The sequence below is a fragment of the Cupressus sempervirens genome, chromosome 6 (genome assembly GCF_028749045.1).
Source record: "Cupressus sempervirens isolate cs-2001-9-10 chromosome 6, ASM2874904v1, whole genome shotgun sequence".
NCBI classification, from domain to species: domain Eukaryota; kingdom Viridiplantae; phylum Streptophyta; class Pinopsida; order Cupressales; family Cupressaceae; genus Cupressus; species Cupressus sempervirens.
In genome coordinates this window covers 675,240,258-675,265,944 of record NC_143123.1, presented here as the reverse complement: position 1 = coordinate 675,265,944, position 25,687 = coordinate 675,240,258, and the positions used below count along the sequence as shown (strand labels likewise).

The 25,687-nt window shown below is 34.7% G+C and overlaps 1 protein-coding gene across 2 annotated transcripts in view; it reads right to left on the bottom strand.

The window, feature by feature from the left end:
• The window catches only part of AMY3 (alpha-amylase-like 3), a 165,476-nt gene that overhangs the window by 76,194 nt on the left and 63,595 nt on the right, over positions 1-25,687 (bottom strand). For both annotated transcript variants that reach the window (XM_089789321.1, XM_089789322.1), the window contains exon 10: positions 18,285-18,534. In XM_089789321.1, the coding sequence (XP_089645447.1) occupies positions 18,285-18,534 (250 nt within the window). The remainder of the gene's footprint in view (positions 1-18,284; positions 18,535-25,687) is intronic.

Sequence of the window (25,687 nt, the reverse complement as noted above, 5' to 3'; positions counted from 1 at the left end):
TATTATTTGCAAATTCTGGCTGAAAATGTCACTAAGAGATGTCTAGTATACTGCAGTTTTCTGTGTTGAAGCAGCGTTTGAAAATTCAAGGGCATTTTTTGAATTATTTGCTAGCTGTGTCATACTACTAGGAGCATTTTCTGAAAGGGAGAAGTACTTGCTATTTGGTGTCATGGATTCATATAAATTGCTGCAATAAATTCCAATGCCAACTCATCCAAGTTCATTTAGATTCTAAATTGCTTATCTAGGGTGTTTGTAATAGTTGCAAAAATTATAATTACAATTCATAATATTGTGTTGGCATTCATAGTGATTTGGTTTTCATATTAATTGTATGAGCAATTCTTATATATCTCAAAAAATCACCAAAAAAACATATAATTTCAAAACCACAAAAATTGCAAAACTCCAAAATGGAAAAAAAACAAAAAAACAATTTCTTCAGCATAGTTCTTGAGTGAGCCAGCAGGGCTCATTACAAATGGTACCGCAACTATATGTGTTTTGTCTTTAAATGTAAACCAAAATTCTCCGCAAGATGAATTCAACTATGACTATCTATCTATCTATCTATCTATCTATATATATTCTAGTATGTGAGTGTCCTAACTCTTTCATGAAAGATTGTAGCCATATTATCTCCTTGGTTGCCTCTGTAGAAACAAAATACTCTGCCTTTGTATTGGGTAAAGCATTCACTTTCTGTGATCGAGGATTTCAACTCACTGTAGTCCCACCAATAATAAATACATATCCTATAGTACTCCGCCTGGTATCTAAATCCCTTGCCAAATCTGAGTCAACATAGCCTTGTAAATCAGTGGTAGAGCCCCCAAATGTAAAAATTTGCTGGATGTACCTCTCAAGTAACTAAGAATCCATTCCACTGCATTCCAAGGCTCAACTTTAGGATGATTCATATACCTACTAATGACTCCCACAACATGTGTAATATCTGGTCTAGTGCATACCATGGCATACATTAAACTACCTATTGCTGAAACATAAGGGACCTTAGAAATTTTATCCTCTTCTTGTGTCTTTGCACACATTTTGTTAGTCAATTTCAAATGATTGGGCAAAGGTGTGCTAATAGTTTTTGCATTCACCATATAAAATCTCTCCAACACCTTTTCAACATAATCAGCATGAAATAGAGTCAATTTCTGGTTCTTCCTATCTCTGCAAAATTTCATACCAAAGATTTGTTTTGCAGCCCCCAAATCCTTCAGTGCAAAAGAATTTCCTAACTATTATTTCACCCCTGTAATGTCCCTTATCAGAATCAAATTTATAATATCGGAATAATGATCTGACCTCTGCAATTCTCCTTTCTCCTCTTGAAGTCAGCCAGTCACTCTTCCTTACAACCTTATAAATTTATATATATTAAATTAATAAATCTGCCTGTATATGTACTCAACCTTTTCTTTACTCATATATTTTCTATTTTTGTTCTGCTTAATTCTCCATACATCCTTAATTATGTTCTTTTTCAGTATATCCTCCTTTTTCACTTCTGCTGTTACATACATATCACATTAAAAATCTGAATATATACTCCGTTCTTTCTTCTTATTTTTCTTCTCAACCTCCTGACTTCTATTTTTCTTTTGCATGAGTCTCTGTTTATACTTTATACTATATTATTTCAAGTAAGAGTTGTCTCTTGAAAGGAGACATCTCTTATTAACAACATACCTTTTCATTTTAATTAATTTCTTTTCATTACAATGACATGAGATCTTAATCGCACCTTTCCCTTTAAACAAAAACTCATTGGTTTTAGTTTGTAAAAGCACATATTGCCATTCATATTATTTAGAATTTTATAACTTCCTCATTCATTATGAAATTTGATTCATCCTTATTTTATCAATGATGTGGCTTTTTATTTCTTTAGAACTATAGTATCGTTTGACCTGTTTATTTCTTTCTTCAGATAGAAATGATTTTATTATAATATGTCCCCTTTTTTATAGTGCCAATGCCCATCTTCACACAGCCAAAAATATTGATAGCTGCTCCTTTATGGCTTCTGCTAAGTATAAACTTCCGCACATTTGTGTATGAAGAGTTTCTGCCGCATATCATCTAGTCTTTATTTCCAACGTTGTTGTATATACTTTCATCGTTGCTGTGTATTTTATAAGTTTCTTAATAAATGACATCTTTGATGATTTGGCAAAGTTGTCCACTGGAATATGTAATCGCTCACCTGGGTGTAAGTTTATTAATCTATTCTCCAATTCAAACTTTATTATTTCTATTGCTGTCTTTTGTATCTTTTGACTGCATGTTATATTTAACTGTCACAGCTTCAGTTTAATTGATAAAATTTATATCTCTACTGACGACACATGCTATATTTATTGCTTTTTGGTGGACCATCATATGCATATTTCAAAATCAGGTTTTCATTGCTTCAATCTGTAGATGCATACAGTTGGCAATATACTTTATCCAGAATTATTATTCTATTCAATCCTTCATCAATGATGGTGTTCTTCATTCCCAGCACTGTCACAAATTCCACTGATTTTGTTTGAGTTGTTGTGTAGGCATTCAATAGTAATAACATACGGTCTATTTTGTCTGACTGAAACTTGACTACAATACCACCTTTATATTGATCTTTCAATACTTCTGAGTCTCTCTTGCACATATCTGTAACGTCCCATCCTATCAAAGTCATCTGTATCATGATATTGGCAGATATCACTACAACTATATGAATATGAAATTATCTTTTTAATTGATATGATTTCATTTGTATATTATGATTTAATATTACATTATAATTAGATTATATTCATACTATAATCAAATAATTGATATGTAATATTACATAAATAATTAATTAAATATTATTATTATTTTAATTATTATATATTATTTTATTATTTTATTTTATTTATTTATTGTATTTTATTCTTTATTATTAGATTTTAATTTAGAAGGTGGGGATATCACAACCCCTTAGTGAGATCCATGTTAGACCCCACAACAAGCATATCATCAATGCATAAACATAAAATAATATAGCTATCATCATCCAACCTCTTAAAATAAATGCACTGGTCTAAATGATACCGATTGTATCCATACTCAATCATACAACTATCAAATTTAATATACCATTGCCAAGGTGCTTGGTTCAAGCCATATAAACTTTTCTTCAATTTGCACGCTAAATTCTCTTTGCCTTTGACTTCAAATTCCTGTGGTTGTTCCATATATATTTCTTCTTCCATATCACCATAGAGAAAATTTGTTTTAACAAGTTGTTCTAGATGCAAATCTTCAATAGCCACACCACTTAAAACAATATGTTACATCCCAAAATTTTGACCTAATTTTAAACTTGTTCTTAACCATTGGATTTAACGGATTATTCTTTCATGATCATGTAGGTAGTTATTTATATAAGTTGTATTAACTGTTAATGAAGATGGTCGTTAACCATTAACTACTATTAGATGATTAGCAGTTGCTTGATTTAAAATGATGATTAATAATTTAAGGTCTTTTAAAATGTTTATATGAAATTATTATAGAATTGTTATTATTGTGAAAGTGTTTTCATGGGTGATTGCAGGAGAAGATGAAGAGAGGGGAAGCATTGCTAAACAGGATCATCGGAATGGGATGCTCGCTTAACTCAGTCATCAGGATCAACAGGTATGACCTTAAACTTCTTTGGAAAGGATGCAACGACTTGAACATAGGATACATTAGTGGGATCCGCATGAGCTATTAAGAAAATAATCTAATTTTAAATATAAAACATACCTCAAGGGATTTTAATTGATCTTTCATCATATTATTATAATATATATTTATATATGTACATATAAATATAAAAATGAAATGGCACCATTATATTATAATAACTTAATAAAATGATGTCACCCCATTGATATACTTACATGAACATATGTAAATATAAATTATAATAATAGTTGAAATTATAAATTTTCCAACTCTTTCTTCCAACCTTTTACTTTTCCCTTTTCTTTTCAATCGATTTAACACTTGACAAATTCGAATCAACACAATCTTTTAAAACTAAAACTAGTGGAAGCCAAGAAGTCACAGCTTGTTTCTTATATGAAAGCCATGAGAGTAGTTAGGATCATTCATTCCACACCCTCGGCTACGTTTCTTACTCTCTCTGCACCTGCTACACACATTTCCGTGAGCTGAAAGCCCCTTTTCCCTTCCAATCTAAACATCCATTACAAGCAGCAACTCTGTTGTACGTACTCAGCCATTGAGGAATAAGCTTTCTACATTTGATACGTCTGCAATGTCTTAAAGAGGACAAACTTCCATATTCAGTTGCAAGGTTTTCAAACTTCATTGTCTCAACACCCGACTTCTCCTCATCATATCTTCCGTTGATACCTGCAATACCATCCATTGAAGGTTCAAGCAGTTCAAATTACTGCTCCTTGTCGTGCAAGGAATCCGGCTCAAGATCTGAGACCATATGCTCTGCAAGTAATGTCTCAAAACAATTGGAGAGGACCGATCAGAGTTCAAGTTCTTCAAAACAATATCAAATTCTTATCAGGCCATGAGTTACCCTTTCAAAGTCTTTAAATACAATTCTATAGCAGTCGGCTAGGAACAGGAACCTCTTTTCTTATGTCTATGATCATTTTATTTAACTTGTTGAATATATCCCTATGATTTATAAGGAACTTTCTTCTTACTTTCAATGTATCCAATTGAATAGTATTCCTTAAAGAAGAGTTTCTAAATGTAACAAGAACCTGTATGAATGTTGCTGATCTCAAGAACAAGATTTATTCATAATAAAAGATATCAAGAGCAGAATGCTCATAACTTTTCCAAAACACCTAGGATTCACTGGCAGTGTAGCCATGTAATGGTGAAGAGGTGTAAAAAGGGCAGAGTGCTCATAATCTTTCAATACACTTGGGAATCACCGACTATGTAGCCATGTATGGTGAAGAGATGGAATAAATCTGCAAGAAAACAGAAGAGAAATAAGACATGAATAGCCTAAATGAAATATACTTAATAGCTCATGCTCATCCCTATAATGAAACTTGTTGTCAAGTCGAGCGGTGGCGATTGGGTTTTTAAACCCATCAAAAATCCTTGGCCAAGGTAATTTATAGGCATGTCTTCCATCTAATGATCCCTTGATGTTAATAGCGCCAATTATGTAAGCATGTCCATTTCATAACTGAGTGGACATTCAAAACACCAGGATGCTCAGGTGGCTGGACTAAAGAACATCCCAAGCCCAATCCCGAGGTAGGGAAGCCCTTTCTAATTTAATAGAATGTGTGGGGATAAGTATGGTCCGAGGTTGGAAGGTTAAGCCTATGTCAATGCTTCTCCTCTCACCAAAGCCGAGACTTGCTCAACCAACTAAAGATCCTTCAGATGATACTTGTATGTTCCATTCCTTCTTTTCTTGATAAGCATTTACTTTACTTGTATGTAGAAGGGATGTTAATCGTTAAACTAGTTATTTTAGTTGATCATGAATTCAGTTATGATTAGTTAATCATTAATCTAGTTATTTCAGTTGATCATGAATACAATTATGATTAGTTGTTTGTTAATCTAGTTATTTCAGTTGATTATAAATACAATTATGATTAGTTAATCGTTGCTCTAGTTATTTCAAATGATCATGAATATAGTTATTTTCAGTTAATTGATATAAGCAGTTAATGCCATGTGAAAAAGATTTAGTTGTATATTTATGAATGTTGGAAGTTCTTAGTTTAAACCGTCTTTGTTTACAATATGAAATCCGTTTGTTACACAATACAAATAGAAGTCATTTCAACAACTAAAGAAAAGATCTCACCAGAATCAATGTCCTTTTTCTGTACAAATCCTTTTCTAATTAGCTTGACTTCATTCTTTTTTTTATCTCCATCCTCTTCTTTCAGCCTATAAACCCATTTATTTTGCAAAGCCCTTTAACCTGCAAGTAACTTACATAATGCCCAAGTCTGATTTTTCAGCAAAGAGTTCATTTCTTCTGTCATTGCAAACTCCCATTGAATTTTTGAATCCACTTACATAACTTCATCATATCCTTGTAGTTCACTATCATCTATTAATAAATTAGAGTACAAAGAGGGAAATAATATTTTAGGACGTCTGCTTAAACTTGTTGACTATCTAACATTCACTGACATTTGTGGTATTTGTTGTTGATGCGGAGCATGAGGGACAAATGGAACATCATCTTTTGAAGTCTCATCCAATGCTACATAATCATTTGCTTTCTTCTCATGTTGTTGAAACAAATCTTTTTGCAACACTTTTCATTGAATATGACATCCTTGCTTCTTACAATTTTATAATTTTCAAAATCCTAGAGTCTATATCCAAATTAATCAATGCCATATCCAACAAGTATACATCTCTTTGGCTAAGATTGTAGCTTGGTCCTATCTCCAAAATCTACATGTGCAAAAGTTTCATAGCCGAAGGTTCTAAGAAAAGAATAATTCGCCTTCTTGCATGCTCATGCTTCCTCTAGAATACCTCAACCCAAAGGAGTAGAGGGACCTCTATTAATTAAATAAACATCAGTGTGTACATCCTCTGCTCACATTTTTAAGGGCATCCCAACATGCAACTGCATACTCTTTGCACGCTGCATTATTGTCCTATTCATGCATTTAGCCACTCCATTTTCTTGTTGAGTCCTTGGAGCAATTTTCTATTGACGAATACCATTAGTGGAACAATAATCTTTAACATATTTGTTACAATACGCACCACCATCATCAAATCTGAGATAATGAAATAAAGTTTCAAATACATTTTTAAAAAGTCTCATTCCATTTTTAAAAAGTTTCAAATACATCATATTTTTGCCTAAGGAAATAAATCCATACTTTTCTAGTTGCATCATCAATGAATGTAACATAATACAAAGAGCCACCAAGGGAAGATAACTAAGCTGGTCCCTATAAATCTGTATTTGCAAGCTCTAATTCTCATTTTTATTTTCCTTCCCTCTCTTCAAACAACTCTCTTTTGCTTTTCATAAACACAACTTTCACAAAAATCCATATTAACACATTTTAAAATAGGTAGAACTTTCTTTGAATGAAGTAATTCCATACCTTTTTCACTCATATGCCCATGTTTGTTGTTGCATAGTGTTGTTTCAGGATTTACAACAACTATTTGATGTTCTTTTGATCAACTGCGACAATTGTTCCCGAACATTGATTTTTTCTCTGAAGCAATTGAATTAGAAGGAATAGTATGACTTGTACGAAGATATAAGGTGCCTACTTTTACATGCTACTACTAAGGAACCATTTGAGACCTTCCAATTTTTATCATTAAAAGTAACTATGCAATCTTCAACACCTAGTTGCCCTACTGAGATTATATTCCTACTCAAGCCTGGAACATGCATTACCTCTTGTAGTAGCCAATGATTCTTATTCTGCAACTTAATCTTAATTCTTCCCTTTCCAACAATCTAACAGGATTCATTATCCCCCAAATATACTAGCCCAAAATCCCCTTGACATAATCAATATAATAACTTCAATGGGGTGTAGCATGAAATGAAGCCCTTGAATCTAAAATCCACGAATCATCTATATTTTCTAGTGAAAGAAGCAAAGCATCCTCTTCAGGTTTATTACTTACCACATTTGTCTCCTTATTTCCTTCTTGTATATCTCCTTCATTATTCTTTTGAGGCCAACAATCTTTCTTCTTATGACCTAGTTTCCCATAGTACCAATTGTCTCTTGGTCCTGTGGATCGAGACCTCTTTCCCTTTGATTTTGCTCTCGATTTCTCATGATTTCCAAAATTATTTCCTCTCTCTTTCATTTTGCCCTTGCTTTCTACATTCAAAACACTACCTGATGTAGACCTACCTGAGCTATTCCTACGAATTTCCTCACTCAAAATAACACGAATTTCCTCACTCAAAATAACACCAACATCGTCATCAAATTTCTGGATACTTGAACAATAACAGAGTCAACAACAACCATTACCAAGTTATTCCATCTGCTGGCAAGGCTAGCCTATTGAAGTGCCCTTGGTCTTGCTCAGTACACACAACGATTGGTGACAAGGGTTTAATCGTCTCTTGAGCTAGTTTAATAGCTAGTTGTTATATCAGGCAGTAACAGTTCGAGCTTATTGTGCAACAACTATCAATGGGTTATGGGCCCACGACCCAGGTTCCAACCCCTTGCATGTCCTAAGGTTGGGATCGTTGGCAAGGCTAGCCTATTTAGGTGCCCTTCGTCTCAATCAATACACATAACAGTTGTTGTCAAGGGTTTAACTGCCTCTTGAGTTAGTTTAACAACTAGTTGTTGTATCGGGCACTAACAGTTTGAGCTTTTGGTGCAACAAGTATCACCATATTTCAAGCAAAGAACACAAAATTAAGAGAACCCTAATTTCTTCATCAAAATTGACATTTACAAAAGTAATTAACTGGTAACTATATTAAACTCATTTAAATGATCAGCAAAAGACCCACCTACCATCTTCATATGAAATAAATGTTTCATAAAAAATACCTTATTTGAAGCAGAAGGCTTTTCATAGAACTTTGGTAGAATTTCCATCAACTCTTCAGTTGTCTTGACTTTTGTAATATTAAAAGGCACCGATTGTGTCAGGCGTAAACGAATACTTTCAAGTGCCTTTCTATCCAAAATATCCTAGTTCTCATCTAACATATTTGGTTCTTTCTTGGATTTTCCTCCCAATGGCCACCACAAATCTTTCTAATAAAATAGTCCTCCATTTGAATAGCAATATCCATATAAGTTGTATTAGGATTTAGATGCAAAGGCTTTTGTAATTTTGTCCTTCTTATCCTTTGAAGATTTGATTGGATTTTGTTGAACATGGTTCTTTCTCTCTTCACCTTTGATAGGATTGATCAATACTTCAACATATCTTTCAATTTCTTCCTCTTTTATAGATGAATTTGACATATTACAACCTTCTTTGAAGCCTTTGAATGTACAATCATGCTTTTTCGTACCTCTTTTATAACTTAACCCGTCTTGCTGGAAGAAGGCCTTTGGCTGTCAATGATATTAGTTAGGATTTCAAAACTCTTTTCCAACTTGAGATAGGTATTCAATTTGGTAGCGGTTTTCTCTAAATCACATTTTAGGATGATGACTTCTTCCTCTAATTTTGCAATATCCGTATAAGTTGTATCGGGATTCAGATGTAAAGGCCTTTGTAATTCAAGTTCTTCCTCTTTTATAGATGAATTTGACATATTACAACCTTCTTTAAAGCCTTTGAATGTACAATCATGCTTTTTCATACCTCTTTTATAACTTACCCCGTCTTGCTGAAAGAAGGCCTTTGGCTATCAATGATATTAGTTAGGATTTCAAAACTCTTTTCCAACTTGAGACTGGTATTCAATTTGGTAGCGGTTTTCTCTAAATCACATTTTAGGATGATGACTTCTTCCTCTAATTTTGCATAATCCACTTCTTTTGCATTTAACATTCTCATCATCTCATTCTCAACTTGTTTGGCTTCTTCTAATTGCACTTTCAAATTTTCAATTACTCTATTTGACTCTTTTTGGGCTTCATATAGTTCTTTAATTCGTGTTTTGAACTTTGCATTCTTCTTTTTAAGCTTTCCATTTTCATTGTAAGCATAATGAAGTTCTTCCATGATATCAACATCGTCTTCCTCATCATAGGCCTCTTCTTCATCTTTTGTATTTGTAGTCGATCCTTCTATGAGTTTTCTATCATTTGGGACTTCTTTTGTATCTAAATTACTATCTTCTTTTATAATGTCATCTTGATTTGCTACATTATCATTTTCTACTGCAATGCATATTCCAAGTGCCATCTCATCACAAATGTCAGCCTCTGTATTTTCCCATGTAATGGTTTCAATAATGTCTATACAATCATCACTATATATAGAGTCAGCTCCTTTTTCAAAGAATTTAATATGAATCATTTCATCTATGTTAGTTGGTGCATTGTTATCAATATTCTTCCTATTTCCATTTTTCTTATTTCTTTTCCTTTTTTCCATGTGTGCTCAATAGATCTACCTTCAAGCGGTTAAGCTTTATAGAAGGAATCGACTCTGATACCAACTGAAGAGCGCACAATTATACTGAGAGGGGGGGTGAATCAGTATGATAACGAACTTGCAAATTAAAATTTTTTATCCAAATAATTAACTTCAAATGCTGAAATGAACAATTATGCACATGAACACAATAACACAAGATTTACATGGAAACCCAATGCAGGAGAAAACCACGACAAATAAATGCTTTCTTATATAAATTGTTCTTTTACAATGTTTTGTAGGCTCTGACCTACTAGAGACTCCAACCCCTATGTTTATGAGTGCCAACTCACTAGAAGCTCCAACTCCCACACTTTGTAGGCATCGACCTACTAGAAGCACCAACTCCCTCTACTTGTCTTCATGAGCACCAACCCACGATGCAAAAACTATTTCTCCACCTAGTAATGTTGCTTTCTTCAACTCATGATGGATGCTGTTTATTTTCTTCCTCAATCTTCTATAAGTCTGATCACAAGTCCTTCATAAATAATCCTTAAATCAGTCTCTCTTTCTTTATATACTTGTATCCAAATATGGTCATCAGCTCCTCTATAAATCTTCTATAAATATTTTACAAAATATGCTTATTGATACCTCTCTTTATTTCCTTATCAATTGCCTGCACACTTTTCTTTCATCATCATGTGTCAATCTGAATATATTACCATCTTATTACTCCACCGCTCTGCCCTTTTTCTCATATATTTATTAACTTCCACACTCTTCGCTGATATACTTGCTCTCCTCTCTTTACATCACTGCATTTACATATTCTTTTTATTCCAATTCTACACACTTATTTGTTCTACTTATTCTGCATTTTTTCTTTTTTTCTTTCCAAATGATTCATTTCCTTTTATATTTATCTTGTAAAGGATTGTGACTTTTCAACTCAAGGGTTTTGTCTTTTCATAACTAAATTATATATTCTGATGGTAATAACATAATATTAGCCTTTTAATCACTTCCATTTTTAGAAATAATCGCTACATGTTTTCTATTGTCGTGAAGAACGATGGTCACAATCTATTTTCATCTGATATACCAAATTCTACATTGTTGCTATCACTTGTAAATACCATTGATTCATATTATCGGGCCTCCAAGATTATTGTCATTTTCGCTAGTATACTTGTTTGTCCTTTTGGAAAATTGCTATAAGACGTTGACTTTCCATTTTTGTCCATGTGCGTGTATGGTTTTCTGTATACGTTTCTTTGTTGTTGTCGTATATGAGAGTTTAATTTTGTTAAATAATTTCCTGTATCTGGTTACCCTTTCATTGCACAATTTGACTTTAGAATAATCACTGTTTGATTATTGATGCATAACCCCTCACTACATCGCTGTATATATCATGCTTGCTTAGTGATAACGTTTTTGACCTTCCTATCATTGCTAGATTCATTAATATTTGCCTTCGAGTATTTAAACTGATAATGACTTTGGCGAAACCAATAATCATTTATTTTTCTTAAGACACGATCTTTGCCTTGGATTTTTCTTTGGTAACTTATTTGCTCTGCCATTTATTTCCATCATTCTACTTATCGTTGATAACTTCGAATCTTATACATGACAAATCGCTGCTGGAACCATTGTCATTTGTCTCAATACTCTTCATCGTTGCTCTGTACATAGCTGCTTGATATCTCTGAACCACTTATGGTTGTTGTTTATCAAAACTTTGCATCATGTTTTGATATACTTGTGTTTCTCTTGCACTGATTATGGTTTGAATAACACTTCATCATTAGCGTGGTTGGTGACTAGATGCCATATATTCATGTAGTTTATTCAAACTTAAGCTCTCCAAGTATCACTGCCTCTAAATGCATTTGTCAATCTATTTATATCGAGCCCTCGAAAATCTTAATAGTTGCCCTTCAAGAATAATATCTCCTGACTGTATATAACTGATGTTCATATTCAAGTCATTTTGCAACTTCACGTAACTTGTTTATTTTCCCTTAGTACTACTGTCAAATAATTTATAACTTCCTTATGCTCTGCATCTTTAGACATCTGATGACATTCTTTAGTTTGACTTCATATTCTTGTCATATGTTCCTTGCTCTGTCTATCTGGTCATGACATGGAATATTTTAAGACTTTCATTGCTTCCGGTCATCATTCCATGAATTTCCTTATTACTCTCTATCAATGGCCTTGGCAATCTTCATTGTTGCTGTACAGATATACTTCGATAGTCATCCGCTATCTTTATCTCGTGAGTCTGCCCTTTGAGCTGCTGCAAGTATTTGACAGTGAAACAATTGTTTTATATTGGTTCATAACTTCATATCTTTCTCCATATAGATGATATCATACAATATAATATAACTCTGATCAATGTAATGCTGAACTTTTCATTTTCATCTCTGTTTCAACATTAATTATACTGATAACAATTTACCGAAACTATCTTGTTCGTATAAACTCTCCAACAATTCCCTTATTCCTTCTTTGACATTTATGACAGTGAACTTTGTCTTTTGCATCTTTGACATGAATGACAACATTTCCATCATCCGGAAAATGCAGGCAGACCTTGTCACTGATCCAGAATTTATGTGGGGCACAATGCATGTCTGGTGTTGCTCAGCCTCATACTTTTGTTGTTAGCATGCAAAAATCTGCTATGCTTTTCTTTGGATTTCTTCAATGAGTTTAATGAAATACTCTTTAACTCATTTTCTTCTTTGGCCTGCATAGAAGGCTCATAGGTCAAGAGCCCAAATGGCTGGAACTGAAGGCACCTTTGGGCTCAACCATGCACATCAGAACAGTGGGAAAACTGGTGTAAAACCCCAACCAGTTTTAACTTTACCACTATATTAGTCCTTGCAACTTTACTCTTAAATCTTCAATTTTTGTGTCATGTGCATTTCGTCAAACAATTGCCATGAAACCTCTTATCTTTCTGTAGTATTTTATGAATTGCCTTTGCTTGCTTGGGATGGTTTCAAGTGAAGTTTATATCCTTGCAATGATTACTAAGATTTTTATAAAGAGAAATAAAATACAAATGCAATCCTTTTTAACCTTTTGAATGCATAGATATGTTTTATACTTGTAAAATGTGCATCTACAACCAGTGCACATTTTCACACACTTGGTATGAGAGCTGATATGTTGATTACGAGCAGTGTATATGTCAACATTATATCGAACATTTGGTGTGCAACTTATTCCCTCATCTGATTGTAATGATTCCACACAAGCATTAAGATTTCTTAACACATATGCTGGATGATTTAGGTAGCCCAAACAATGATCAGTGACTCCTCATAGCTAAACATCACTCCTTGGAAAACCCATGTGAGAACCAAAGGAAGATGTGGCTGATGTATATCTTGTACGGCAGCCTCTAATATGGATGATTTCTACTTTATGAGCCGCATCCCCAATGCTGGTATTGTCAAACAATATCTGCATTGATCTTCACAAAATTCTGAAACTATCATTCACCAAATTCAATGCATTGCAGCTCCATAACAGCTTTTGATTGAAACCATTCCTCAATCGCACAATTCACTGGTTATCTGCAAACAATTCAAAGTGCTGGAATGCTGAGAATTACCAAATCGTTAGGTTCCAAACTCAACACACAAAAAAATCAAATTCTCAAGTGCACAATAGAATGATTTTCACCTTGCAATGAATGCATTTATAACATACAAACCCAATCTGGAAGTAGCATCTTCATTGCTCCTTTCACGACTTATACAATATTTTGCTTTTGTTGCACTTGCTTTTAATGTATTTGAAACATAATATATAATTATGTGTCCCTTCATTTGGTGGAGAACAAAATAACATAAAGTATATTTTAATAATCACTTATACCTCCCTTTAAATTGGCGCTTTACATTATTCCTCATATGCACTTTAAAATCTGACTATATCATCATTTAATAACCCATTTTAATAATAATAAATTCAAATGACAGTTAATAATGAGCACAGTAATGTATCAATTTGCCCCCCACTTTAAAAAATAATTATATTATAACTTTAACCATAATTATTAATAATTAATACCTCAGGCTTCAGGTAATAAATCATTCTAATTTGTCAATTGATGAACTCTATCAATACACAGTCCAAGTACGCTACTAAAAATAGCAACGTAAGCATAATTGACTTATTATAAATAGTAAGTCTCCCAAACAGAGTTGACTAATGAATGATTCAATCATTGTGTATACCATGACCTCAGGTGCCCCTTCTAGATATAGCAACTCCTCAACCACGAATTACTATAAATAATAAGTCTTTGAATAACTGCTCTAGTCACTGATACTGAATCGCAACACTGTCACCAAGCTACTCAAGCAACCAGCTAAAGATAGAAACCACGAATTTCCTAAAAATGGCACTCACTATAAATAGTAAGAATGCCAATCTAACTCAAACGAAAAGCAGTCCTGAACATCCCTAATCACTGGAGCTCTGGCTCAACCAATTGAGACCCCCTATCCAACTTATTGGCCTACGAGGGTCAGCAAATAGGCTAATCACCTGAACTCTGATGCTCACGAAAATGAGTAACATTACATCTAGCATATAACATATCATATCATCCCTACTGTAAACAGTTGTGCAATTGCATGGTTGACATCTTTTCTTTAGCCACTAATCTGCATATGGATGCTATCAAATGGTCCAATTGTGTGCCCGATATATTCCAAAGAAATTTCCCAGAAATGATCTATGAAGTTGGGATCACAATCAGACAAAGTGGAGAAGGAAAAACCAATTTATGCAATGTCAATTGTGCCAATAGCATTTTACATGCATCCACAAAGGTTGTCTTTGAAAATTAACCAACAATCACAAAATCACAACTGTTTTGATGCTGCAAACCCATAAGGTAACCCCTATTGAAAGATTCCAATGACTTGCTGGAGGCAAGCACCAGCAATTACACACCACATTTGAGATGAGCAGGCTTGGCATGTTCCATGCAAATAAAGAATTGTTTTGCATCTCAACATCAAAACACTAGTTTGTCTGATGGAAGTTCTATTTCAGCAGTGCAACTATCACGCCAGCACAGCCAGTGTCATGCTCACTTTGAGTACCACATTTCCTAAATCAGCCATCTACAAAATGCACCAAATGGCATGCACAAATGTCCAAGCCCAAATAACAACTTGTCAAATAACTCACGATCAAATGCCTCTTGATCTTGCAAAAGACTGGAGTCTATTTGTGTTAAAGTAAATATCAACTGAATAAAAATACCATATCATATTAGCTGTGATCCCGAGCGTCCAGTTCCAGAGGATGGAATTATCATGGTGCTCAGACTTCAGATGCATCCCTACTAGAGGTAATGCAAGAACTCTAATGGTAAGGGATACATAATCTATACCATGATCTCGTTGAGTGCATATATCACTGCATATGCACCATGAATCTTCTTTCTCAAGATCCAAAACAATAGGACTAAAAAATAAGAATGAAATTAACCTAATTCTACCTACGCTGATCAACCTTCAACCCACCTCTATAGCTAATCCTTCTCCAATGATTGGCTCCACTATTATAGTAGACTCTTTATAAAGAGATCCCAGTACAACCTCAATCTGATGTTGGAAAATTAATTTTATTTAGATTCTCTTTAATGCCTTGAATATGTTGCAATAAAAATGTAGACTGTTGTGAAAATACTACCATGTTTTGGGTAGCATATGTCATTTAAAGATAGAGAAAGCGATTAAGTTTTTAGATTATGGTAAAAGCAAATTTTGAAGGGACCCGAAACCCTTTACAAAAAACTAAAAATAAACAATAAAGCACCACAGGTTTTACAAGGACCTGAAACCTAAAGTTTAAAACATCAAAACTAGGTTTTACAGGGACCTAAAACCAAAAGTTTAAACCATAAAAAAAAAGACAAGGTTTTACAAGGACCTAGAACCTAGAGTTTTAAACATGTTGGAAAGCAAAAAGAAAAAACCAAAAAAACCGCCTAGACCAGCAACCAACACACCCGCTCCACAACCAGCACCTACAACAACTCTTTGATAATGTTCACCACCTCTTTACCTGCTTCTGCAGTACTCTAGATATTGTCAGCTAGAGAAAGAACAGGAGCCTCAAGAGCCTCAACAACCTTTTTCCTAGTGCTCTGCCTGGTTCTCTTACTAGGCCCACCTGGACTCCCCATCCCTGCATTACCAGGAGACATTATCTCCTCATTACTCTTCTTACCCAGATTGGCTGCCGCAGCACATACACTGGAAGTGACCTGTACCATTTTTTGACCACTTTTCTTTATAAGGTGATGAAGCTCCTATTCATACTCTTTAAGCTTATCAGGGATGTTACCAATTTGCACTTCCATCTGGGCTCTCTTAGCGCGTTCAACATCCAATTCTTTCTGCATAATCCCCATTTTCTTCTTGAGAACCATTATTTCATTATATAGCCAAGAATCACTCTGAAGAGAAGTCTCCACTTTAAGCTTAGCAATGTGAAGGAAGGAAAGTTTAGCATCGTGGGTGTCATCCCTCCCGTCAACCACATTCCTAGGCTCAGAAGTGGTTACAGTATTGATCTGGGTATCAGTATTACTGTCCATATTCTCTGTCCTTTCCTCATTTCACCTTTACTCAGGCTATTATCCTTACCTATAGAGCCTTTATCTTAATTCTCCTTACCCGTTTCCTCCTCCATTTTCTCATCATTGGCATTATGAGAAGGGTGATCACTCTATTTATCATCATCCTCCCCGAGGGCTTCCGACACCACATTTGAGTCTGTATTTCTATCCTGACTTCCCTCCACATTTTCTTTACTAGTAGACACCCCTTTACTCCCAGAGTAACCGTCTAGGTTAGAACTAAGAAAGAGATTAAGTTATTCACTTAGAAAGTACATGATTAAAGAAAAACTATTCATTCATTTTCTCGAGTTACCATTTTTTTTTAGCTCAGAATTTCTTTGGAACAAACCTCTTGGCTATCCTAACTTTTACTTCCAAGTCCCATTGAAGTCATTAGTGAATATTGACATTCTTTCTCCTTTTATCTCTAAAAAATGTTCAAGTATCAAAATTAAACACGTGTCATGTGAATGACACAAACAACTGAATTTCAGATATTATATTTAAGATCAAGAATTTGTTTAAACTTTAAAGTCTATGTAATGAGAATTTTTTTCTGATCATATCTAACTCTGGGATATTATATTAGAAGGTATATACAAAAAAATGACAGCTCATATATCAGAATTTGTTTAAAATAAATTTTATAGGAATCATATTGTAAAAATAAAAATTAAGACCCTTAGCAACTTCAAGTTTGATAATCCTGTTTTAGGTTCTCTGCACCTTTTGTCAGAAAAGCAACTTCCTAGTTTCATGATATTCTAATTTAACGCTATAGCTTCACAATAATGATTTCCATTTTCTGGGGATGGCCTCGCAGTGGGACAGTAGTCGCAACCCCAGCTATTTGGGTGGTCATGAGATCAAAACCCATTACCTTGTCATGGTTGAGGATGCTGCCCTAATCGTATACCAAAGAGAATGATGATCACGTGCTCACTACTGTTGATGGGGGCTTGTATGTGGACCAATAGACACTGGCAACAGACCCAGTTAATGCCTGCCATGACTGAGGTAGGTTCTATATGTGTAGAGGACACTACCAAAGGAGTTGCTAGGGAGTTATAGGATGCACAGTTGCACAGGAGGTATAAGGAGTGCCACGTTGGCAGCGGATGGGAGCTACAAGGTGAGTTGCTGCCATCGTGGAGGGAGACATAACAGTAGATTTGGAGAGAGGTGTCTCAGCAATCTGAGAGGTGGCGAGATCAAGAGACAAGGAGGGACAAGGAGGCTTGATCAACTGTAGTAACAATTCAGCTAGAATCAGTTATTGAGGTGTTAATACCTCAGCAATCAAAAAATAGGACATCACTCACCTTGGGGATAGGAGCACTTAATGTGGCCCCACTGGTTCAGAGCTCCAGTCAAAAGTGTTTACTAACCAAAAATATTGATCCATTTTCTGATGAATAATGATACAAATTTAGTCTGGATATGGAAATAAAAAAAGATGAAATAATTTTATTCTTCTAATACCCATAAGAATCATTTTTAATCTAGAAAATTGCATAGGAACAAAAGACATAAGGCTTCAACTCACTGTATGAAGAATACCCTTCGTAGTGACATCAAAAGCTCCTGCATTTCCACCAGTAGCATTTATCCAGTCGATAATACGCTGTCGGTGAGCATCTTGATTGTGATCCATTTGACCATATGTGTATGAAAGCGAGTCCCAATACTCTCCAACAGCAAAGTATGGTTCACTTCCTTGTAAATAATCTTTTACATAACCTCCCCAGAATCCCCTCACAAAGTCCAGTCTCCATCCATCATATCCAATTTCAGTCCTGCATTGATACAGTGAAAGAATTTAAGAAATGCTACTATCCTTTGCAGCAATTAGCATACATGCATAGTTGAGAAATGAAAAAACAATGATTAAAGAATAATTAATCAAAAGCAAGACAATGATAGCATGAGAGTAAGTCCGAACAGTTCAAATTTTAAAAACGTGAACACTACTATGAAAAAAAAATCAAATAATTAGTCATAGTGAAAGGGAATATGGACTGTGTTTAATGACAAAAAATTTAATGGAAAATAAAAAAAAAGAATACTGAAAATGACAAGTAAAAAATAGTGAAACATGTTGATTTGACATGGTCCAGTCAACATAAGCAACTAGCCCATTGAACATATTCATTCGCAACAAAGAATAATCACAGTTAACCTGACCAATATATACGGAGAAGTATCAAGCAAAATTAGATTTATATTCTGAGGACACTATTACATAAATCCCATGACTTACACCCCTACATTTCCTTGCATAATGGTAAAGCTAAATGCATGTATAGTGATTTTTGACCAGTGAAGTATGTAAAGTATTAACATATGGAACATGGAAGCAAATCCATAGAGGCATAGTACAACACTGTATATCAGAGATGATGCCCAATTTGCAGAACCATTCCCACTCAACACTACCCAGAAATTGCAGAAAAATAACCCAAATATATATGCCCAGCAGCAGTAAGAATAGACGCTCAAGTACAAAGGGAAATGACATCTATGATGCAGCAAACACACACCACAACAGAGATACTTGGCACCCTTGGTAACAGCAGATGAAGCACCAAAATTGGTGTGCAATATATGTGAAATGATTGCCCAACTACGCAATATATCAGACCAACGTTAGCAGTTAAATTACCACCCAGAAATCAGTATTTCAGACACTCACAAATCAGTGACCATGCACCCAAATAAACTGATACAATTTCTCAAAAAAAGCAATGACAAACATTCAGCAATGTATCATTCTTTCCCACTTGCAGATTGAAACCGTGTCCAACAGAAGACATGATTGGTGTGGTTAAACAGATTTCTCAATCACCAAATTCTCAAAGATAACGAAGACCCAATTCGCAGCAGCACCAAATTGATTCTCCAATAGAAACCAAAGTCTTCCCAGCGACAGTATGAACAGTAAGGAAGTTTCTCAACTATTGACATGCAACAATCAGGTACAGAAGTAATGAAGCCTCACCAACCACAGTGTTCACAGCTATAGGTAGGCAAACAAACTTCTCTATATCAAACCCTTATACCTCAACAAGGGCACTAAAATCATAACTTCAGAAAAAGCCACAAAATCAACAAAAGCAAATAATTATCCAAGCATGCTTTTCTCAACAAATGGACTTGTATTTATAACTTCCAAATGCCCTTTTTGTTGCCAAAATGTAACTTCACTCAAGAAGCTTCACCACACACCATTAATTAGAAGCTCCCATTAGTTTATTTCACTTGACTTGGCCTTACTAATTAATAAATGGCTCTTTCCAATAATAACTCAACTCTCAACTTAAATGAAATTATGAAGTTAAATTATAACTTTATAATAAGCCATTTAATAAATTAATAATAATTTGGCCACTAAACATATAATAACTCCCAAAATACTCATCATTTAAACATGTAGTTTGAAATAGGAATTATACCAATTATTTCTCCATGTGACCAAATGCACTTTCCAAAAATAGAAAGGGTCCATTTCGATCAACACCAACTTACCACAAATAGTAAGTACACAAAACTAAGCCCAAATGAAGTCCAATTTGAGCCAAACAAAGACCACCCTGTAGCTTACTGAATTGTGGAGAAGATAAGACCCTCCCAAGCCAAGCCACTACCACAGAAGACCCTTTATCCACAATAATTAACCTATGAGAATCACAATAATAGGCTAATCTCTCAAACTCCGATGTAGACAAAAATGGGGACATTACATTCCATCTGGCAACACAACTGTCGAGATCTAGACACATCTCAAAGGTCTTCATGAGACTTCTGACAAAAGCAGTGCTTTCTTTTTTAAGAACGCTCTGTTTTCTATTGTCATGGATGAGTGAACCTCGCTCCAGGCACACCTGAATAGGATTCAGGAAATCCGTGAACAGTTGCTTGCCATGGGTTGCAATGCTACGGTCTTAATATTGGTGTAAATAGGGTTATGAATAGTCAACTTGTGGCATCTTAATCCTTAATTAAGTCATGTTATCATTATTATATTATTATTAGGTAGGTGGGTCGGCCTAAATGTTATGTAGGGTTGTGTATATTCAACCTAAGTATAATTAAGTATATATAGGAGGTTGTGTGTCTTATTTCAACATCATACTGTGAAGTGTGTTCTCATTGGAGATATTTGGAGGTTGCCCCCTCGAAGTGGCCTATTACTCTCATTTATTATCAAGTATTTATATAATATTTCATATTATTTCTTCTATTGTGCAAGTTATTTCATTACTTGTGGTATCAGAGCATGATCTTAGCACCATATAGGCAAGATTTTTTCTCAACATTGGGGCAATTTTGGGAAGAGCATAACTTTCAAATTTTAGCAAATTTTTCAAAGATTTTTAAAGGGTTTTTTAAGACTATATTAAAGAAGCTATTGTCCAAAATTCAAACAAATTTGAGCAAATTTGAGCAAATTATTGCAGATTTACTATTTCTACACAATTTATTGAGATCTACATATCTCTCACATCCTGCCGAATTGGAATATAACTTGTATTGGGTTTTTGAATACATAGTAGAGGAGTCTACATTTGAAAGCTTGGAGAAATTGAAGCAAAAATAAGCAAGTTATTACAAAATAAAGAAAATTTGCTTTCAAGGCAGAAAATTTGCCAATTTTTGGGATTTTTCCTAAGGGTATCTTGGCCCTAGTAATTTACAATAAAAAATTAAATTAAAAAATTAGAGAATTTACATTTCATTTGTGTGATTTATTTCAAAAATATTGGTTTCCATCATGACGGGGCCTCCAACAAGAGGCAAAAAGAATGCTACCACACCAAGGAAATCCTCTAATCAAGATTGGGAAACAAGAGAGGATAGTAATCCTAATGAGGAAATAAGTAAGTTCAAGGAAGAGGTTAAGAGGGATATGTGTGACCTATGAAGAGATATATCAAATATACAAAGCATGTTAAGCACCTATATGAATGAAACTAGGAAGGAGTTGTCAAGAAATCAAGGTGAAACCTTCAAGCTGACTAATAATGACACAAATTTTAATACTCCTATGGGATCTAGGAATTTTTTTCCAAAGGTGGATATGCACAAATTTGATGGCAAGGATCCTCTAACATAGATAAATCAAATGGAGAATTTTTTGAGGTACATCAAACTCCATAGGGACAAAAGGTCACGATGACTTCCTTATATCTAGAACCAGATCAATTCATTTGGTATCGTTGGCTTTGTACTCATGGGAGGAAAAAGGGTCTCACCGTATCAAGGTCAATTTTTATAGAAGAACTCTAAGCATAATATAGCAATAGTGTGACACAAAACTTCTTTAGCCAACTTGCTAAGCTTCAACAAACAGGATCAGTTAAGGATTATATTCAAAAATTCCAAAATCTATCCTTAAGAGTGGATACAATTACAAAGGAGAACTTGAATGACTCATTCTTGGGTGGTCTCAAGGATCACATTCAACATGAGGTACGCATGTTTAGTCCTAGCTTAGTAAATGAGTCTTTTATATTGGCACGCAGTGTAGAGGAGAAGTTCTTGATTCCTAGAATGCAAGGGGCTAATGTGACAAGAGAAAAAGGTTATTCAACACCTTATCTTCCTCAACCTACTGGGTTGACTCCACAACAATTTGAGGAGAAAAGAGCAAAAGGATTGTGTTTCAATTGTGATAACAAATATAGTGTAGTGAAAAGAAATTGTTCTATATTGAAGGTCTTCTCAACCAATCATTTCTTGTCATGCACTTTTAGGTTTCAGTGCACCACAAACTCTCAAGGTAGTGGGTTTTTAAATAAGTAGAAAGTAACAGTGTTGATCGACTCAGGTAGTACTCATAATTTCATCAACAAAAAGTTGGCAACCATTCTAAATTGTTTTCTATATCCAGCACTAGAGTTTTAGGTTTTGATTGCAGATGGGGGCATAGTTAGTTGTTCAAGGAAGTGTCATAGCATCAAATTATCCATGGGAGATTATCGACTTGATACCCCAATGTATGCAATATCCATGCATGCGGCAGATATTGTTTTGGGAGTACAATGGCTTACTACATTGGGAACAATTGAGATGAACTTCCAAGAACTATTCATGTGATGTCAATCAAAAGGAAAGGTAGTGGAGCTATGGGGATTGAAGGCAAAATCCCCAGAGATGGTAAGCTCTCATCAAATGCAAAAGTTTCTTAAGAAAAGTGTGGATGCATTTGTGGTCCAGCTATGTTCATTAGAAGTCTCTCAATCTAATGCTCTTACTCATCCAAATTTACAAGCAATAATTTACCATCACTCTGTGATTCTTGGAGATATCCCTAAAGGACTTCCTCCTAAGAGGAATCATGACCATGTCATACAACTAGTTCCAGGGAGCCAACCACCAAACATCAGGCCTTATAGGTACCTACACATACAAAAAAGTGAGAAAAAATTGTTGAGGAAATGCTAGAGGCAAGAATTATTAGGCATAGCCAAAGTGCTTACTCCCCACCTGTTGTGATGGTGTGTAAGAAGGATGAAACTTGGCGCATGTGTCCAAATTATTGAGTGCTCAACAAGTGCACCATTAAAGATAAGTTTCCTATTCTAGTCATCGATGATATTCTAGATGAATTAAATGGAGCTATGTATTTTACCAAGTTAGATCTTGGATTGGGTTATCACAAAATTTGGATTAAGGAGGAAGATATTTGTAAGACAGCATTTCGAACTCCTGAGGGTGATTATGAATTTTTGGTGATTCCATTCGATCTTACCAATGCACCGTCTACATTCCAAAGTTTGATGAATTCCATTTTTAAGTTCTTGAGAAAGTTTGTGCTAGTGTTTTTTGATGATATATTAATTTATAGCAAGACTTGGGAAGAACATTTGCAGCATGTAGATCAAGCATTACAATTACTAGAAGATCATCAACTCTATGCTAAGCCATCCAAGTGTCCTTTTGGTCTTAAGGAGGTGGAGTATTTGGGACATATAGTTTCACATGGAGTAAAGGTGGACCCTAACAAAATTAAGGCTATCATGGAATGGCCTAATCCAAAAACTATTAAGAAGCTGAGGGGTTTCTTGGGATTGACAGGATACTATAAAAGATATGTGAAGAATTATGGTCATATAGCAGCACCCCTTACCACTCTATTGAAGAAGGATTCTTTTCATTGGAATGAATCTGCTAATGTATCATTTGAGCAATTGAAGAAGGCTATGTGTACAACTCCAGTGCTTGCCACTCCCGACTTCACCAAGGAATTCATTGTGGAATGTGATGCTTCTAAAAATGGGATAGGCGCAATTCTCATGCAAGAAAGTTGACCAATTGCTTTTGAGAGTCATCAATTAAAAGGTAAAAATCAACTCAAACTTATTTATGAGAAGGAAATGCTAGCAATTCTTCAAGCAGTTAAAAAAAGAGGCCTTATTTAATGGGTCGACACTTCAAGGTTAAGATAGACCATGATAACCTAAAATATTTTTTGGAACAAAGACTATCATCAGAAGAGCAACAAAAATGGGTCACTAAGATGTTGGGATATGACTTTGAAATAGTATACAAGAAAGAAAAAGAAAATATTGTGGCCGATGCACTTTCCAGGAAGGATGAAAAAGATGAAGCCTTATTGTGTGCCCTTTCAATATTACAAGAAAATTGAGTGGTAGAAGCCAAAGAAGAGTGGCAAAATGATGTTGCAACAAGTAATCTCATCCAGCAAATAAAAAGTGACCCTAGTAGTTCAGATAAGTTTTGTTTAAAGGTGGATATTCTTTGGTATAAAGAGAGCTTGTATCTCTGCAAGAATTCCACTCTTAAACACAAGATTCTCAAAGAACTACATGAGTCCCCAATTGGTGGTCATTCAGGATTTTTGAAGACATATCATCGTGTTAAGCAAGATTTTGTTTGGGAAGGGCTAAAAGGTGACGTTCAAAAATTTGTGGCTAAATGTTTGGTAAGTCAAAGAAATAAGGGGGAAACAATTAAGACACCAGGTCTCTTGTAGCCTTTATCTATTCCTGGCCAACGTTGGGAAGAACTATCCATGGACTTCATCACGGGGCTTCCCAAATCTAAAGGTCATAATGTCATCATGGTAGTAGTTGATCACCTCACTAAATATGCACATTTCATTGCATTATCACATCCTTTTACAGCAAGTATAGTGGCAAAAGTTTTCATACAGAATATCCAAAAGCTACATGGTACACCTAAGGTTATTGTTAGTGATCGTGATCCTATCTTTACTAGTCACTTTTGGAAAGATTTATTCTCATGTTTGGATCCTCAATTGGCTCGTATTTCCTCATACCATCCTCAATCAGATGGGCAAACTAAGGTTGTTAATAAATGTTTGGAAGGATATCTACGTTGTTTCACTTCAGGAAAATAATCTCAATGGGTAGATTGGCTACCTCTTGCAGAATGGTGGTACAATACTTCTTTTCATAGCTCATCAAAAATGTCTCTATTTTTGGCACTTTATGGATATCATCGTCCTTCCATCACATCATCATTAAAGGTGTCACCAAGAGTTCACGCAGTAAAGAACCACTTACTTCATCAACAATAGGTACTTTCAAGATTCTAGGACAATTTAGCTATGGCACAAAATCTAATGAAACAACTAAGTGGACCAACATCGTAGTGAAAGAAATTTTGAAGTTGGAGATTGGGTCTTCTTGAGATTGCAACCTTATAAACAAATCTCAATGAAGCAACAAAAACAGAATAATAAGTTGTCTCCAAGATATTATGGATCATACCAAATCATGCAAAAGATTTATAGTGTTGCCTACAAGCTTAAGTTGCCACCAACAACAAAGATACATCCAGTTTTTCATGTGTTTCTTGTTTGAAGAAGGTAATTGGGTAGAATATTCCTACTCAAACAGTACTACCAGAACTTGATGAAGAAGGAAGAATAATTTTGGAACCAAAGTGCATTCTTCAAACACC